Genomic DNA, 13,920 nt, shown 5'->3' with positions numbered 1-13,920 from the left:
GCCTGTCCTCTGCTAGTACGCTCGGTGGACATGGACTCGCAAACTCACAAGGCACACAGACCCGCGCAGTCGGGGGCCAAGGCAGAGAAGAAAAAATCGGCCAAGGCCAAAGGCAAAGAGAAGCAGCATGGTTTCAACGAGAAGGTATGTCGGCGTCGTCCATACATACGAACACATGCTGAATACCACTTTTGAAGGCCTTCGCGCCCAAGTCAGGTCGTAGAGCAGAGAGGCAAGGTCGTCGGACTGCTGAACGCGACCAGACTCGCCTCCATGTTCCCCTTGTCGACCGCACACCAGATGACCAACCCCCTCCTACTGTCGTTGCCGTCGTCGGTCCTCCCGGGGTGGGAAAGACAACATTGATGAAGTCACTGATCCGACGGTACACCAAGCAGACTCTCAACCAAATACATGGCCCTGTCACTGTCGTTAGCGGGAAGAAGAAGCGTATTACCTTCGTCGAGTGCAACAACGACCTCAACTCCATGATTGACATCGCGAAGGTTGCGGATCTGGTCTTGTTGATGATTGACGGGTCGTACGGGTTTGAAATGGTGCGTCCCAAGACTTACCTTAGCATCTCAATCTAGTTGCAAACACCCGTGTAGGAAACCTTCGAGTTTCTGAACATTCTTCAATCCCACGGCTTCCCGAAAGTCATCGGTGTCCTCACCCATCTTGACCTCATAAAGAAGGCTGCCACCCTCCGCGCGACCAAGAAGGCCCTTAAGAAGCGCTTCTGGACCGAGATCTACCAAGGTGCTAAGCTCTTCTACCTCTCTGGCGTCCTCAACGGTCGCTATCCGGACACCGAGATCCTGAACCTGTCCCGCTTCATCTCGGTTATGAAGTTCCGCCCCCTTGTCTTCCGAAACACACATCCTTACCTGCTCGCCGACCGCTTCGAAGACCTCACCCCTCGCGAGGAGGTGCGCGCGTCAAAAGGGAAGTGCGATCGCACCGTCACCCTCTACGGTTACCTCCGTGGCACCAACTATCGCTTAGGTACAAAGGTGCATATACCTGGTGTCGGCGACCTCGACGTCAAGAGCGTCCAGATGCTCGGCGACCCATGTCCACTCCCTGACGCGGATTCGGAGAAGCGACGGAAGCTCAGTGAGAAGAAGAAGCTCCTTATACATGCGCCGATGAGCGACGTCGGTGGTGTCATCTACGACAAGGACGCTGTGTACATCAACGTCCCTGGAAACTTCACCAAAGGCGGCATGGACAGTGCGTGTCCACAGCTATCCACATATCTTGCACGTCTGACTGAGATACACAGATCCGGGCGAGGGAGAGAAGATGGTACTCGACCTACAGGACGTGAGCTCCACGCTCGAGGATGTGGTCGCAAAGAGCCAGATCCGCCTCTTTGGCTCATCTTCTCGTCCCCTCTCGGTTCAGGCCGAGGCCGGCCCGAGTCGACTCGGTTCCAGCAGCGACGCATCGGAGGCGTCTCGCTCCGAAGACGAGGACAGCGACAACGATGAGGAGGATGAGGCTTACAGTGGCGAAGAGGACGATGAGTCCGGTTCTGACGACGGCTTCTCGGATGATGACCTGGACATCCCTGAGGACGATGAGGCTGTCCTTGGCGACCATGGTCGCTCAGCGCCGCGTACCGTTCGACGGTCGATGCAAGGGTTGTCGACGTCCGGTAGCAAGCGTGGGCAGGTGGACTACGCGGAGAGCGACTCGGACCTGGGCGGAGAGGACGAAGACGATCCGGGCCTATCTCGCCACTTCGTGCGCTTCGACGATGACGACGACGCGGTCGATGTCCCGAGCGGCGAAGAGGACGAGGATGATGCAGATGTTCCGCAGTGGAAACGGAATCTCGCCGAAAAAGCCCAGGCAGCATTCGAGCAGTCTGCTCGTTCGCGGAGACGGAAGGATTGGACAAAGCTCATATACAACTCCACCGCTCCTCCCGAGACCATTCTGGGTCTTGATGGCTCCGGAGACGCCACTTCCTCTGGCGCGCCTGGGATGGACGACGAGGATTTCTTCACGATCAAGAGCAGCGCGCCTGCGAAGGCGGAAGAAGACCTCGATCGGACGAAGGAGCCCGTCAACACGGATGAATTAAAGGAGTGGGAGGACGAGGAACTTCTCGACTCAATACGCCACCTCTTCATCACAGGGTCGTCCTCACAACCTGCAGAGGGCGTTGATGCGAACGGCGAGCCATACGAGGGGATGGAGGATGGGGAAGGATTCCGGAACGGAGATGACGAAGGCATGGAGAATGGCGAGGGCGACGACGGCGAGGATCACTCATCTTTGAACAAGGATGCGGCCGCGCTCGCTGCGAAGAAGGCCGAGCTGAAGCGCAAGTTCGACGAGCAGTACGACGAGCCAGACGCTGCGAAGACGGACTTCTACACGGAGGCGAAGGAGACGATGGCTCGCCAGCAGAAACTCAACCGTGCAGAGTTCGAGGACGTCTTGGATCCCGAGGCGCGCGCGCTTCTCGAAGGCTACCGCCCAGGCTCATACATCCGGCTCGAGCTCACCTCCGTCCCCGCTGAGATGGTCGAGAACTTCGATCCCACGTACCCTATTGTGGTCGGTGGCCTGCTTCCATCGGAGGAACGCTTTGGATATGTGCAAGTGCGCATCAAGCGCCACCGGTGGTTTGCAAAGACGCTCAAGACGAACGACCCGCTCATCCTCTCGCTCGGCTGGCGACGGTTTCAGACGGTGCCCATTTACTCGCTGGATGATCATTCCATCCGAATGCGCATGCTCAAGTACACTCCGGAACACATGCACTGCTACGCGACGTTCTACGGGCCCGCGGCGCTGCCAAACACCGGTTTCTGTGCTTTCAACGCGCTCAGCCGGGACTCTCCCGGTTTCCGCGTCAGCGCCACCGGCGTCGTACTCGATATTGACCGGTCGACCAAGATTGTGAAGAAACTCAAGCTGACTGGCGTGCCATTCAAGATCTTCAAGAACACGGCGTTCATCAAGGACATGTTCAATTCGGCGCTTGAGGTCGCGAAATTCGAGGGCGCTAATATCAGGACAGTATCCGGCATTCGGGGACAAGTCAAGAAGGCGTTGCCGAAGCCCGATGGCGCTTTCCGTGCTGCTTTCGAGGACAAGATCCTCATGAGCGGTGAGTCTCAATCATCCTCATCTAACCATCGGGTGGTTATGTGCCACTGTAGGTGGTTATGTGGCGTATGGTGGCTGACGCTCGCCCACAGACATCGTCTTCCTGCGCGCATGGTACTCGATCCAGCCGCGTAAATTCTACAATCCCGTCACCTCTCTCCTCCTTTCGAAAAAGGAGGACTGGCAGGGCATGCGCCTGACAGGACAGGTCCGGCGCGAGCAGGGCATGAAAACCCCGACCAACGTGAATTCGATATACAAGCCCGTTGAGCGTCCTTCCCGGCGCTTCAACCCGCTCAAGGTCCCGAAGAAGCTACAGGCGACGCTTCCGTATGCGTCAAAGCCGAAGCTCATGAAGCCCCAGCATCGTGCAACGTACATGCAAAAACGCGCGGTTATCATGGAACCAGAGGAGAAGAAGGCGATGGCATTGTTGCAACAGGTGCGCGCGCTACGAAAGGATCAGGTCGTAAGGAGGAGGGAGAAGAAAGAAGAGAAAAGGGCGGAGCATAGGAAGAAGGTGGAGAAAGAGGAGGCGAAGAGGAGCGAGAAAGAGAGAGAGAAGAAGAAGGAGCATATGCGTGCGGCAGGCATAAAGGCCAAGCGAGATGCCGACGCGGAAGGAGGACGGAGTAGTAAGCGTCGGAAGGTATGATTTTCGTCATCGTGTCTGATACATATCTGGTGAGTTCTATATCCGACGTCGTGTCGTTCTTAAGTGCTGAATGTGACGCCAAGTCTAGTCTTGCGTTTTCGAATATGCCCGTATGGCTGGAACTGTGCGGGGCTCGTGCTCCTGCTTTTGTTTGGTCGTGCATTGTTGTGTGGGTACCCAACCGAGGCGTGGGATACAGGCAAAGTCCTCGATCCTACAATGCCCGACTACATACTCCGACTTTGAGCGTATCTGAACACCAGTGCGTTGGCACGTGTGCCTGTTCCCATGAGGCTGAATGAATGGCAGTCCCTTGTACTCGCACAATATTATGCGCCGACGACGATAAGGTCTACTTCCCCCTCCATCCCCGCATCCCATACATCCCCCTACACGCATCCCATACATCCCCCTACACGCATCCCATACATCCGCTCCCCCCGCATAGCTAGTTATACACCCGTCCGTCCATGCCGGTATGTCTTTGTGTCAATAAGTGAGTGTTCTGTCTTACGATGAAAGGGCTAGAAGAAGGGTTCGGTAGCCGGTCGTTCCAAGGCGCGTCGCAAGGAGGATGTTCCCGCTCTCCCGGTTTCCGAGGAGTCTCAAGCCTCCGAAGCATCGCAAGCCTCCACGACGACCTCGCAATCGTCCAAGAAGAAGAGAAGATCGGAGAAATCAGGAACCGGCGCATTCTACTGTCCTGTCCCCAAGGTGTCCATGACCGAGAGCAGCTCCCAGAATTATGGTTTCCTTGGCAAGAAAGCGGAAGCACGTTACCCTCGGTTGGCTGCCGAGGCATCCACATGGATTCTAGGGCCGATGCCTCCCTATGACTTCTTACAGAAGTTTTTGGGGTACGACACTGACAAGGTCCCATCGACCGGGCAGCTACCTTCTAAGGATGCGTTCGAATCAGTGCCATCCCATGCGAAGCGTGAGTCGGATATCTACGAAAAGCTGGTGCGTATCCTTTGGTCTTGTGCATTTAGGTAGTCTAACGTCCGTGCAGGCCGTGGCTTTGAACGGTCGCTGCCCGGGATTCTCCTTCCACATCACTGCCAATCACGCAGACGCGACAGGACCTGGTGAGAAGTTGGGTAGCACGAAACCTGACATTTGCTGTTACGCGCAACAACATATCGACGCTTCCAACGTCCCCTTGTCCAAGGATGGGAAGGGAAGGGTGTCTCATATGGGTTGCGTCGCGTTTTATTTCGAAATCAAAGCTTCCCCCTCCCAGGACTTCTTCGAGGATCCTAAGCCGGGTACGACTGTTCAACAGCGCGATTCCCACAAGTTCATCCGTGATGGTGACAAACGGGCGGAGGACTTTGGACAGGCCGTCAACTATGCGGTCGAGACGTGCAAGCGACAGCACCGTCATTGCTGTTACTCCATTTCCATGTCCGGATCTTCCACGCGGTTCATTCGATGGGACCGCGCAGGCGCTGTTGTCACCGAAGCTTTCGATATCCGCACTCAGCCGACGCACCTGTGCGCATTCCTGTGGTGCTTTGCTCATGCCTCTGATGCTGAAAGAGGTTACGACCTCACTGTTGAACCCGCATCCCCTGCAGAAGAGATACTCTTCCGCAACGCCATCGCTAAGCATATCATAACACAACTCCCCCCTTGGAGTACCGCAGGCGACCATCAGACGGAGTTGAACAAGCACTACGAGCCGAATGCTGTCACGGCGATCTTCCTCCCCCTGGACCCTGGATTCGACATCAACCTGCGACGCGTCCTCGTTTCTCGGCCACTTGCCACACCCCTGTCAGTAGTGGGCCGCTGTACTCGCACGTATTGGGCGTATGACACGTTCTTGAAACGGGTTGTCCTTCTCAAAGATACGTGGCGTAGTGAGCCAAACGACCCTGTCGTCGATGGGACTGCGGTCTCCTCCGATGAACGACTAGTGCGCGAAGGCGATATCCTCCTGTATCTCAGAAAGAAGAACGTCCGGAACATTCCCACAGTGGAGTATCAGGAGGACGTTCCTTCCACTACCATCGTGGAAACTGTCACATTCGAAGCTGATGATGAACAAAACGTTCAAGATGACGATGGAGTACTCTCTGACGACGAAGACCTGGGAGATCAAGACTTGCCTACCATCGAATATGGCGGTGCGTGTTTCTAGATTCTTCAGATGGTTAAGTTGCTCACAGCAGTAACAGATACACAGACCACGCAGACGCAGCGCTTTCTGAGCGCGTGGTGGGTATGCAATCGCTCCAGCAGGGAACCTTATGTCAATGAGCGAAAGCATTATCGCATGCTCTCCAACATCGTCGGTGCCTCGCTAGTGGAACTTAGAAGCACTGCTGAGCTGCTCTATGCTGCTTACGATGTCTTCCAAGGCGAGTACTGGTTGCGCAGCAACCTAACACATGCTCCTGTGCTGACTTTTCTGGACGTCTCCAGCGCTCCGGGACGCTTACGATCTAGCGAACTATCTACACCGAGATTTGACCCCAGGGAACATTGTGCTATTCAATGACCCCAGAGTTGGAGAGCTCGCGGACGCGCACATGGTCCGAAAGGGTTATCTCATCGATTGGGACCTTGCTGCCGAAGTTAAGCCGAAGCATCCTCATCGAGATGTCCCAGTTTCTGTGAGTGTAGATTCTGCTCATCCAACCTTGAAAGCTCTGACGGTCATATGAAAGGCGACTTGGCAGTTCCTGTCCGCCGCGCTATGTATCAATTTGCGGCTCGCTCACGGGGGAACGTTGCCTCTACGATACAAATTCTCGTTGGAGCACACCATACGGGATGACATGGAGTCCATGATCTACGTGGTCCTGTACTGTGCCCTTCTGTGGACGCCTCACAAACTGAGCCCAGAGGAACTTGCAAACACAATGATGTTCTTTGACGCGTATGACACGCTCGAGAACGTGCCCACGGGGGGCGACCCGAAGTCGATGAACTTACGGACCAGACGCCACACAGACCGCCTGACTGACAAATGGGCAGTCCCTCAGACCGGCATTTGGGTGAACATCATGCTGGACTACGTGCACCCCGCCGCGAAAATCACCCCACCCCGCCGCTTCAATAAGTCGCAGCCTAAATATGTGGAACCATGGCTCTCTAAGTTCCTCAAAAAGCACGGAGCTGCTTTGCCGAGGAACGATCGTTTCGACCACGTCGCGCATCACCCCGAAAAGTTCAGCGACAAGGCACCGCTGGCAAGTAGAGGGAGGCCGAACCAGGCTACGCACGCCAGTCCCCCTATGGGTGACGTGCGTAAAGGGAAGAGCCCAATCAAACGACAGGTAGACTCGGATGTCGAAGGCCAGACAGACTCGGATGTCGAGGGCGACGCTGAACGTGAAGGGAAGAGCCCAATCAAACGACGGGCGGACACGTATGTCGAGGGCGACGCTAAACGTGCAAGAGGGCATGATAGCGACAGCACGCTACGTCCCCACACAGGAGGAAGAACCGTCATGGATTCGGACGAGGAGTGGGACGAGGAGAGATCATACAGCCCTCAGCTCTATGACTACGACACAGCCTCCGCGGCTAGTGGTCCGAGCACCAGTACTCTTACGACCAGTCGATATTCAGCCCAAGGAACGGGCAGGTGGTGAACGCTATGCGAATGAGCTCAACGCATTTTACTTTGATCGCAGCTCGTACAGTATTCGTGGCTATGTATCTCTGTCAGTGTATAAGTACATATATAAGTACTAGCTACCTGCGACTTTCGGAACTCACTGTGATAGAGCGAGGGGATATGTCATGGGAGTCGGACTTTCTAAGCGCTGGACAAAATCGTGCGATCATAGCACGTGATGCGTGCTCGCAATGTTGGCTTTCCGGCTCCGTCTTACGCGCGTTGTGGTGCCATCCCCCCCTTCTACCACGTCGCTTCCGATATCCCAGCCACATGCCTGCCAAAAGACAGGACGACATAGTGGAACATGACTACACTATCACATCCCTGTTACAACGTTCCCCTGGCCACGGAGTCATCTTTACATGACAAGGGCAAGTCTCGTTTAAGGGGCCTTGTCACTGATCTCAAACCGCACACTCTTGGGCCTATGCCAGTACAAGAGTTTCTCGACCGGTTCCTCCCACTCAATTCCACCGCGGACAGAGCAGGATTCTTATCCCCCTTCCGCGCATTCAGGTCCATTCCTGCTCGTGCAAATAGCCCTACCAGTATCCAACAACCCCTTGTGAGTTCGCGTTCGATTACGTGCAGTCACCATGCTCATTGCGCTTCCACAGGTCGCAGCTCTGAACCAGCGAACGAAATACAAATGCCGTTGTCCGGGCTTTAGTTTCGAGGGCGCATCTAGCGACGGCAGCTCTAACCCGACATGCCTCGAGAACGCGGCCGGAGTGTGCTGCTATACCAGAAACACTCTGTCGACTCTTGAGCATTCAAGTCAAGGTACACATGCCGACTTGGGCTACGCCGAACTCTTCATCGTGGTCAGTGGCGATCCTTCTCGCGACTACTTTCAAGATCCCCCCTCTCTTCACGATGGTGAAACGCCAAGTTCTCGTCACTTGAGGACCCGCACCGCCGATAAAGACAAGGCTTCCCAGCTGACATACGCGTTTGGTGAACACATCGCATGCGTCGTGGAAGTCTTCGCCCGGCAACATAGAGCATTCGTCTTCTCCATCTCTGTCTTCGGTTCTCTTACTCGTCTCTTCCGCTGGGACCGTTCGGGTTGCGTCGTGACGGAGTCCTTTGATATTCGCGAACACCCTGACCTGCTGTGCGAATTCTTGTGGAGGGTTTCGCAAGGATCACCTACCGTTCGTGGGCACGATCTGACAGTGGAACTGGCCCCCCCTGACGATGAGGATAGGTTCCGAGAAGCCGTCAGAGCCCACGTACAGTCCCAACTTGAGGTCATGGGCCAGGAGCTTGATGAAGCAGTTGCGGTACACTATGCGCCAGGACAAGTGTTCGCCATGCACGTTCTGCCCCAGCATTTCACGGTCGATCCCGAAAACATTCGTCGCTTCATCGTTTCCCGGCCCGTTGTCACACCTTCTTCACTTATTGGGCGAGGCACTCGTGGATATTGGGCATTGGACGCATCTACCGGCGGCATCGTCTTCATAAAGGACACATGGCGTTTCAGAAATGTGGATGAGCTGGAAGGTGATACGTTGAGGCGGTTGGTCGATCTTGGCGTACGCAACGTTCCACATATGGTCTGGCACGGCGATATTCCTTACTCCTTTCCTACTGAAGCTCGCCGGTTGAATAGTGAGTTGAGTCCATAATCTGCTCCATGAATGACTATCTGATACCTAGCCAGGAAAGGAGCTGCAGTTCACAACGACACACCTCCTTGTGGCCGAGCCATGGGTGTGCCAGGGTGACGTGGAGGATCTACACATATCTCGACGGCAGCACTACCGCCTCGTTACTAGCGTAGCAGGATATTCGCTACGTTGTGTCCGGGGCGCAGAAGAATTGCTACACGCAACTCATGATATTCTAGTCGGTGCGTGTCTTTCTAACGATTTGCGCATTATGTGTGCTTAGTTTTGTAGCTATGAGGGACGCGCTAGCCAAAGATTCTCGGATTCATAGGGACCTCAGTGTCAGTAACATCATCCTGGTGAAACATCCCGACCGGACTATAAGGCAGGGTTACCTGATTGATTGGGAGGTATCATGCGTCGTGGACGAGTCGGGTGAAGCTTACGCGAGTGGCCGGGCGGTAAGTGATTCCGACTCATTCAGCGACATGTATCAACAACGACATCCTCTAGGGCACGTGGGCATTCACTTCCATACGAATGCTGGATGTGGAACGCGAAGACGGTAACAAGCACAGGTTCGAGGACGATATGGAGTCGTTGCTCTATGTCGTTCTTTACTGTGCACTGCTTTGGCAGCCTCACAACTTGGGCCAAGAGGAGCTTACCAGGATCATCAGAGAAATGTTCGATCAAGTCGCTGTGTACCTGGGCTCAATCGAGGGTGGCGGAGGGAAGAGCGCCAACGCACTCTTCCGAGCTCATACAAGAAGGTTGAACTTGAACAGCGCTTCCCTTCAAGAATGGTTGGCCGCTGTGATGGACTTTCATAGTCCCGCGAGGGAGCCGCACCCAGACGACGCCGATCGGTGGACAGCCGAGCACCTCGACACCTATTGGACCACGTTCCTCCAGACCCACACCTTGGAGCGTGACAATCGCGTCGTGCACACGCTGCTACCCACCGAATATCGGTCATACACACCTAGTGCCTACACGTCCCACGAACCCTTACCAACTCCACCCGCCGGCATCGTTCAGCCCGCACCACAACCCGAAGGCGATCGTCAGGACCTACTTGCGCCGGAGGCTCTGAAGCGGCGCCTTCGCTCTAGTGATGCGCATGCACTTCGCGCGGGCAGCAAGCGAGAACGTGCGTCTGCCTCTCCGGATCCTCCTGTAGACGCAGCTTCTCTCCGCCGCAGTAAGCGCATCTTAGAGCAGAAGCAATCAAAGCCCGTTCTGGCCGCCCCAAGCTCGGCGAAGCCTTCTTCGAGCACTAAGAAAGGCCCGAAGAGACGCAGGTCTCATAAGTAGGACCGTCCTTCACACCGTGCCCCCCCCTCTCTATGGTTTCGTCTCCGCTTCGACCATGATTGCATTTCATGAGGCCGTGTGATAAGTGCTGCTATGTGGGAACACACTGGAACAGACTGGGTGGTGCGTCCTCACCAGTGCACTATTCGCGGTCTGTTCCAGTTGTTTCCGGATGCCAGCAACCCTTGCGGCCCCATGGTATGCATGAACTATTTTGTTCACTGATCATTGGTGATCGGCCTGTCATAGGATGAATATACGAGTAATTCTTCGTAATTGTACGGTATGATACATTTGTCTTCGGCGTATCTGTCTGTCGAGCTACTATTCTTACTTGCAGCCATTCATGACGCACCGGTTCTGTTGGTGTTGTGTCGATTGCAAATGTCTAATTTCTCTTTTGAGCTTTTGTCGCTAGAGCGAGGACAACCTGTGACCGGTTGCGTGTAGTGTGGTTTGTTTGGCTCAGCCCACATACTCCGCGCGAACATTGATGCTTGGTCGATTCCTAGTGCACTTGTATGACGTTCGTCCCTATCCGTATGGGAGACGGTCTCTCCGCGACCTGAGGCAATATCGTCTCAATTGAGGACTCGGATACGTTCTCGTTGGGAGGACACAGTGGTTGAATCGGGCCTACTTGACGCTTTGCCGGGGGCGTACCGCCGCCCGTGCGACGCGTGGAGCGCTTTCAGAGTCTGATGCGCCACAGCCTTGCTCTGTGGCTTCACTTATGCCCTTCTCGAGCTCCACCTCATGCTGAGCGACTACGGATATCCTGTGGATCATAACAGTTTGCTAGACCCATGAACTCGAATGCCATTGCGCGCCCCTTCTCCTACGACGTGCCTGTCGAGCTTGATTGTTCACTGTCGCCAACCAACTGCCTCGATCCGAGTTCCGTCAGGTCGCGCAACCTCAACAACGCGGCCAGTCTCAGGTCACGCACTGTCGGACCCATGCCTGTCCAAGACTTCATAGACTTTTTTCTACCGCAACGATATACCGGAGACCTCTCGCGGTTCCTTTCTTCCCGTCACGCGTTCAACTCAGTCCCATCGCACGCGGACAGTGTTCCGACTGCATGTAGAGCCTTGGTGAGTGCCCGCCTCCGCATATGCTTGCTCTTGATGACCTACGAGCAGGTCGCAGCATTGAATCGACACACGAAACATAAGTCTCGCTGTCCGGGTTTTGTCTTCGAGCTCGCTGCTACGCCCGACGGCGAGACTGTGAACCATGAAGACACAAAGCCACACATTTTCTGTTATGCTTCCGACAATCTCGACCAAGTCCGACGTGCGAGTGCCCGCTCTCGCGCTGAGTTTGGATATGTTGAACTCTTCATTGATGTCGAACCCGATGCGTCGCATGACTGCTTCGCAGACCCTCCAACTTCCTTGGACGACGCCGCCCGGGCTACGTATGATGTATGGGCCCGACCACAAGCCCCCAGCGGAGAGGCGCCTCCCCCTAAAGAAGCATTCGGACAACACGTTGCGTATGTTGCTGAGGTGTTCGCCCGACAACATCGTACTTGCTTCTTCTCCCTTGCTGTGTTCGGTTCATCTGTGCGAATATTCCGCTGGGAGCGTTCGGGTTGCGTGGTAACGGAATCCTTCAATATCCGCAAACATCCCAACTTGCTGTGCGATTTCCTGTGGCGGTTTTCGCAAGTTCCACACGTCATCCGTGGGCATGACATGTCGGTTGAGGCCGCTCGTCCGGGAGAGGAGGACCTCTTTCGAGACGCCATAACCGCTCATGTACAGTCTCAATTGGAGCTCGAAGGCGATGACCTCGACAGGTCGGTCAAAGTTCATTATGAACCGGGACGCGTCTTTGCCATACACATCCTTCCTCAACACTTCTCTTCCCATCCGGAAAATATCCGTCGTTTCGTCGTGTCGCGTCCTGTGGTCTCACCACTATCCCTTATTGGGAGAGGTACCCGCGGATACTGGGCGTTGGACGCATCGACTCACCGGGTCGTCTTCCTGAAGGACACATGGCGCTTCCAGAAATCTGAAGAGTTGGAAGGTGATACGATCAGGCGACTCGTTGACCTCGGCGTGCGCCACGTTCCCTCTCTCGTATGGCATGGCGACATCCCATACCGATTCCCCCCTGGACCTCGGCAAATCGAACGTGAGTATCTTTCCCAATTGTTGACTCGTTTGCACGCTCAGTCCCTTCGTAGCAAAAGAGGTGCAACAAACAGTCGTTCATACGCTTCTTTCGGATCGCTGGCTATATCGTGGTAGCGTGGTCCAGATGGATATCCACCAACGGCGACATTATCGCTTAATCACCAATGTCGCTGGCTATTCCCTTGGGACTCTTCGTGGAGCTGAAGAGTTGCTATATGCAACTTACGATACATTCACGGGTACGTCTCGCAAGTAACATAACTCGTGTGACATACTAAAAAATGTAGCCATGAGGGACGCACTAGCGAAGGACTCCCGCATTCATAGGGACATCAGCATTGGTAATTTCATCCTGGTGAAAGAGCCGGATCGAGCCGTAAGACGAGGTTACCTCATCGATTGGGAAGCGTCGTGCAGGATCGATGAAGAGGGTAATGCACGACTCGTGGGTCGGGTTGTGAGTGTTATCGCTTTCTCAAGATCGCGTATGCCATTGACCGTTGATCACAGGGAACCTGGGCATTCACTTCCTTGAGAATGCTTTCCGTCCGTCAGTTATCGACGTGCAAACAGACGTTCACGGACGACATGGAGTCTTTACTCTACGTCGTTCTGTATTGCGCTCTTCTCTGGCAACCTCACAATCTCTCACAACAGGACCTCACCAAATTCATCGCGGCGTTCTTCCACGAGTCGCAGTGGGTTGGCGGCGTGTACATGGGAGGGGGTGGGAAGAGCGCGAACGCCTTCAGTCGAACGTATACAGGTTTGTTGCGGCTCGGAAGCAAGGCACTGCAGGAATGGTTGACAACGGTTCTCAACTTCCACCGGCCACCTCACGATGCGGAAGAATATATGGGCAAGTGGAACGCAGAGCATCTGGATACTTATTGGGCTACGTTCTTGCAGACTCATACTCTGGAGCGCGACAATCGCCTTGTCCATACCGTGGATACTCCCAACTACCACCCAAGTCCCACTCCCTCTACTACCTATTCTCCTCGGTCTGTGTCGTCCTCTGTGGAACGAATACCAACACCCCCCTCTGCCCAGAGTAAATCCCCCTCCTTGGAAGCACCCTCTGAACCTAGCCGGGCCAAGCGGATGCGCACTCCCTCCCCTGTCCGATCCACAGTCACGCAGCCTCGTACTATCATACGCAAAACTAGGGCTGATATGGACACCTCGACACTTCGTCGCAGCAAACGGCTGCAGGAGAAGCAGATTGGAGGTGCTCAGGCATCCGCGGGCGGAAATGCCTCCAGACAGCCCACACGCAGGAACAAAGGCAGCAAACGGAAGACAAGGCGGCCAGGAGCTGCTTCTCGCAAGTAGCTTGTCAGTTTACTACTTACGACACTGTCCCTACGCGAGTCTAACCTCCCGTCCAGTATTAGAGGACATCGCAGTGACCATGCA

The 13,920-nt window shown here is 55.0% G+C and overlaps 4 protein-coding genes across 4 annotated transcripts; all 4 read left to right on the top strand.

Annotated features, from left to right (window-relative positions):
- Positions 1 to 30: 30 nt before the first annotated feature.
- L226DRAFT_546225 (DUF663-domain-containing protein) lies at positions 31 to 3,784 on the top strand (the record flags this gene model as incomplete). Its single annotated transcript, XM_067682409.1, has 5 exons — positions 31 to 144; positions 198 to 557; positions 612 to 1,236; positions 1,289 to 3,130; positions 3,222 to 3,784. The coding sequence occupies 5 exons, from the start codon at positions 31 to 33 to the stop codon at positions 3,782 to 3,784; spliced, it is 3,504 nt and encodes a 1,167-aa protein (XP_067534450.1).
- A 265-nt stretch (positions 3,785 to 4,049) lies between these two features.
- Positions 4,050 to 7,550, top strand: L226DRAFT_90054 (uncharacterized protein). Its single transcript, XM_067687318.1, has 6 exons — positions 4,050 to 4,260; positions 4,316 to 4,747; positions 4,797 to 5,916; positions 5,968 to 6,150; positions 6,215 to 6,405; positions 6,460 to 7,550. Exons 1-6 carry the CDS (start codon positions 4,255 to 4,257, stop codon positions 7,387 to 7,389), a joined length of 2,862 nt encoding a protein of 953 aa, XP_067534449.1. The 5' UTR covers positions 4,050 to 4,254; the 3' UTR covers positions 7,390 to 7,550.
- A 464-nt stretch (positions 7,551 to 8,014) lies between these two features.
- L226DRAFT_583193 (uncharacterized protein) lies at positions 8,015 to 10,494 on the top strand (the record flags this gene model as incomplete). Its single annotated transcript, XM_067685555.1, has 4 exons — positions 8,015 to 9,035; positions 9,088 to 9,276; positions 9,326 to 9,495; positions 9,548 to 10,494. 4 exons carry the CDS (start codon positions 8,015 to 8,017, stop codon positions 10,349 to 10,351), a joined length of 2,184 nt encoding a protein of 727 aa, XP_067534448.1. The 3' UTR covers positions 10,352 to 10,494.
- Positions 10,495 to 11,157: 663 nt separating this feature from the next.
- On the top strand, positions 11,158 to 13,836 carry L226DRAFT_509635 (uncharacterized protein; the record flags this gene model as incomplete). The annotated part of the gene is made up of 5 exons (XM_067678224.1): positions 11,158 to 11,448; positions 11,497 to 12,499; positions 12,558 to 12,740; positions 12,789 to 12,958; positions 13,012 to 13,836. 5 exons carry the CDS (start codon positions 11,158 to 11,160, stop codon positions 13,834 to 13,836), a joined length of 2,472 nt encoding a protein of 823 aa, XP_067534447.1.
- Positions 13,837 to 13,920: the final 84 nt, after the last annotated feature.

The sequence above is a fragment of the Lentinus tigrinus genome (genome assembly GCF_003813185.1).
Source record: "Lentinus tigrinus ALCF2SS1-7 unplaced genomic scaffold L226scaffold_15, whole genome shotgun sequence".
Taxonomy (NCBI): Eukaryota; Fungi; Basidiomycota; class Agaricomycetes; order Polyporales; family Polyporaceae; genus Lentinus; species Lentinus tigrinus.
This window is presented reverse-complemented; position numbering and strand designations above follow the sequence as displayed.

What these genes read in the sequence shown, in the direction of transcription:
- L226DRAFT_90054 (XM_067687318.1), top strand. An exon ending in CGGATATCTACGAAAAGCTG is followed by an intron (nt 4,748 to 4,796) that starts GTGCGTATCCTT and finishes ACGTCCGTGCAG; the next exon opens with GCCGTGGCTTTGAACGGTCG. An exon ending in ATCGAGATGTCCCAGTTTCT is followed by an intron (nt 6,406 to 6,459) that starts GTGAGTGTAGAT and finishes GTCATATGAAAG; the next exon opens with GCGACTTGGCAGTTCCTGTC.